General features: G+C 35.5%; 2 protein-coding genes across 6 annotated transcripts in view; both read right to left on the bottom strand.

Moving 5' to 3' along the window:
• The window catches only part of LOC109539240 (lysine-specific demethylase 3B), a 56113-nt gene that overhangs the window by 6398 nt on the left and 45591 nt on the right, over positions 1 to 4124 (bottom strand). The window lies entirely within an intron of this gene.
• Positions 63 to 4124, bottom strand: part of LOC109539280 — a gene marked incomplete at its 5' end in the record, with an annotated part of 6882 nt that continues 2820 nt past the window's right edge. Inside the window, 9 exon segments of the mRNA XM_019906932.2 lie at positions 63 to 1398; positions 1454 to 1653; positions 1758 to 1908; positions 1970 to 2152; positions 2211 to 2555; positions 2619 to 2791; positions 2947 to 3168; positions 3231 to 3360; positions 3520 to 3667. Of these exon segments, the coding sequence (XP_019762491.2) occupies positions 1303 to 1398; positions 1454 to 1653; positions 1758 to 1908; positions 1970 to 2152; positions 2211 to 2555; positions 2619 to 2791; positions 2947 to 3168; positions 3231 to 3360; positions 3520 to 3636 (1617 nt within the window). The 3' untranslated portion in view covers positions 63 to 1302.

Genomic DNA, 4124 nt, shown 5'->3' with positions numbered 1-4124 from the left:
TTTTTTTTCTGAAAATTTTTGCAATACTGTAATTAATTCCCCTATAATTATACATGCCAACATAAATATCAGAAACAACCTATAATAACGCACAGCATAAGGAAAATTTAGAGAAACTTTCATGTAAATATATTAGATGTACAGAAAGGGTTTAAATTGGTACAACTGAATTAAAACATTTTTGTGCGCAATAACTGTTTGCATAGACGAAAACTAACGATGCAAAGTGATAGGGATCAACTACAGAGTGTAATAACACTAAATTAAAGGTCTTACAAAGGTAAAAACAACAAAGTCTTAGAAAACAGTTATTGAAATTTGATAACTTAGTAAAATAATTGTTCGATCACAATTTGTTCTCAGGAGGTATTCCAAATTTTTAAGGTAGCTATACTGCCAACCAATGCTCAGAAGCGCATAAAGTACCTCGACATACTGAGAACTAAAACGGGTGATCGTTAATAGTCGCTTAAACATATACATATACTGAGGTAAATAACCGCCTTTGCGTTTTACTTCTATTATAAATTTAAGTAAATTGTAGTATGCTTTAGAGCATAGTCTTTAAAACTTAATTTAACGAAAAGATCTGGAAGCATACGTTTTAACATAAAAGAAATAACGTACAACAAATATTGGATCTGGTTCGATTCAACAAAGCATGTGGATATAAAATGATTGCTTTGTGGAATCTGCGAATAGGCTACGTGATTCCTTAAATGGAACCATTTAATCATGTAGGTATGGGAATTGCCCATTGCTTTTAAAATAAAACCTGAATAGTAAACAGGTTACTTGTCTTATACTAAAAAACGAAATAAAACGTATATGCTAGTAACAGAAGCATGGACCAGGACAGATTTGTTTCATGACAGCCTTGAGATAAAGGCGGATTCATGTGTCTGCACTAAAATTAATACGGCAGATCTTATTGTTGCATGGCATCCAAAGGAAAGCCAACCAAAAATCTGTCGGCCCAACGCCAATTCCGAAATTGTTTTAACATAAAACAATTTTGAAATAACTGGTAAGCAGCGTCGCTGAACACTCGTTTCGACAACCTTAGGCGAATTAAAATTAAGGCAAAAAACCACGTTCCAAACTGCCACGATGCAACGAGATTTGTGACGTTACACTATTGGAAAGATTTCCTATTTCAACTTTTACAACGCTATTGAACAACGGACGAGCTTACTGGATGAGTTAATAACAAAAATCTAGTCGAATTATTTTCACATTTACCTATGTCCACCACCGTCTTCATCACTTATTTCAGTCTCAACTTGTCTCTCATCTAGCGACTCAATGAAATCCAAACATTCTTCGACTGCTGAATTTCTTATAGACGATACGCATGAAATAGGTCCTTTTCGCAGAACATTTGCAAAATTCATCCATCTGTAACAGAAAATGTACGTTCAAAATATTTCAAGAGCTAACAAAATTAATTTACCTCTTCATATAGCGAAGTGCCGTCACTTGTGTCACTCTCCGTGTCACTCCCTGTGTCACTCCCTACGTCAATCCCTGCGTCACTCAGCGAAGACTTCTTTGACCATAAAGCGCAACGTGAACAAACTGAATTAACTTCTTTGGAGTCATCATCGTCTTCGGCCTTAAGCAGTGTTTTCAGTTCAGCAACTGCTTGGAAATCTACAACATAAAAATTCATACTGAACTGCAATAACAAAACCCTGTTATATGCACATCATTCAAAGTCGTGAAACTGTGAATTGCATCAAGGGAGAAATTATTACCGTCAGAGAACGAACTACTTGTAGACGCATTGGAATTTTCGTTTTCCAAATAACTCGCAGTGACAGCGTCAGGTAATGGGGTGGATGCATTTCTTGCTGACGGGCAGAACATATTTTCGACGATATCACCATCATCGCCGGTTTGTGTAGCCTAAGTTTAAAACAAACAATTAAAATAATAAACGCAACAACTTGATAAAATAGATGCTTACCTTATCATTTATTGAAACAGGATATTTCACTTTAAACTCTTGATAACCACTAGACTGTCGAAATCTTGGCAACCGCATGAATTCATCCGTAGGTGACTGATATTTATACTCTAAGTATTTGGTTACTTTGCCACATTCCGATTCCAACAAGAGCGACCCAGAAGGGGACCTTTGAAAATTCAGCTAAAACACACAACATTAATTAAATAACAATTCACAAGATCACGTAACATCAACGTACCGTATCAAAGTCGCTTTTAACATTAAAATATGTCCCGTCAGGGAAAGAATCCATATTTCTTTCATTCAATTGGTCTTCCCTTAACAGCACGTCCAAAGGTTTAAAATATTTGTTTGGCGATGGCAAAGTTTCTTCCTTCTCTTTCTCCTCCTCCTCGTCCTCCTCCAAATAGAGCATAGACTGCATAATGTTTTTTTCAATTGTTAGCGAATCGTCTGTTTCTGCGTTCGAAATATCGCATTTGTTCTTAGAAACAAATGCGGTATTTCCAAATGGCCAGTTGAGAAATTCTTCATCGGTTATGATACGCAGTGGATTTTTGTAGTTGCGGAAAGCCTTCTCATTCTGTAAAATCAAATAGTTAACACTTTCTTCCAAAAATAAGAACATAAAAATATTTGTACTTACCGCGATATCGTTTTCCCGTATTAAACTCTTGAAGCGAGAGAAAACCAAATGATGCGAGCTTTCTCCATTGACCTGTAGAGTCACCAAGTTGACATTGTTGCCACAAATCCTCGATCGGAAGAAACCGTCCGATCTAAAGTCGTTCGGTCTGTCTGCCTTGGAACATTTACCCCCTGAACACAAAGTATGTAAAATATGCTGAACAATTTAACATTCGTTTAATTAACTAAGTGTTATATTCGGTTAATCAGGATTTAAGTTAGCAACGTAAAAATGACACTTACACACAGTAAAAAACGTTTGTAATACTGATTATGTGTATATTTACCTTGTTGAAATGGAATTTTCGTAGAGGATCCGATCTCATTCGCATCAACAACGGAAAACAACCGATTCAAAGTCATAAGTGGATGTTCGTTACAGAATGGATTATCACGGCTTTCCCATTTATTTAGCATATATTCACGGGGTCGATAATGTTTGTCCTTAAGGGGATTATCTTCGTCGAATCGGAATTTGCCTTTTAAGGCGGTGAATCTCGAAGGCCCCTCTGTTAAAACAAACAATGACAATGAAAAGTTGTCTGATTTAAAGAACGTTTATAATAATTACCTCTTTTGCTAGATTCGGCAGAAAACGCATCTTTTTCGAAAAAATCCATGTATGCATTCCATTTCGGTTCACTACAAGTCTTAGGTACATTTTCAGTTTCAACTGGAGTGCACTTTTCTTTACAACGACCCTATAAGGAGAAACATCTGTATACCAAAGGTAAAGTGGTTTAAAGTTCAAATCTATGGAAAGCAAAATCCTGACATTTTCAAACAAAAGTGCAATGTTTTAAAATTGGTTTCATTTGGTTTCAAAATATACATTATACTTTTATTAACACGGTACTTACCTGAGTGGTGAGAAACCATTCATTGATCAAATGTGACCTTGGATAAAAGAACTTTTGAACATCGACTGACTTTTTAAACAAGCTCCTATTTAAGCCATTCGACCTTATGTCAGCCATAGTTGTGCCTTAGTGCGTGCTGATTATGTTCCTAAAAGTTTCTTAGTCAATTTCTTAGTCTTGTTAGTAATTTTTTGAACATCTGCTGGTAGTCAAATGCAAATCTGCAGTTGCCATAAGGCACAGTTAAGAAAAGTTTTTTAAGCTGAATTTGTAAATTTTGCAACACCCAAACCTCCAATACTCTGATCAGATGGCCACTTCCAACTCAAAACTATGATCGACTAGATTGGATGCAAAGTAAGATTTACAAATACAGAACTTTTTAAATCTACCAGTGGCCAACGAACTTTTACCATGTTCGAAGGTTCACTCACAACAGATAAATAAAAATTAGATATTAGCTCTTTCAACATTTCAAGCCATCGTATTTGGTGGTAGCAGAATTAAATTCAATTTAAATTGGTTATCAGGGGTAATTGCACAAGTGCTTCAAAATTACCGATAATTTTTTGTTCATATTGTTTCAATGTGAAAATAAACGAATG

Source organism: Dendroctonus ponderosae, unplaced genomic scaffold, assembly GCF_020466585.1.
Source record: "Dendroctonus ponderosae isolate FM_Combo_2020 unplaced genomic scaffold, Dpon_F_20191213v2 Dpon_F_20191213_7, whole genome shotgun sequence".
Classification (NCBI taxonomy): domain Eukaryota; kingdom Metazoa; phylum Arthropoda; class Insecta; order Coleoptera; family Curculionidae; genus Dendroctonus; species Dendroctonus ponderosae.
Note: the sequence above shows the minus strand (reverse complement) of the source record. Positions and strands in the feature narration are given on the sequence as shown.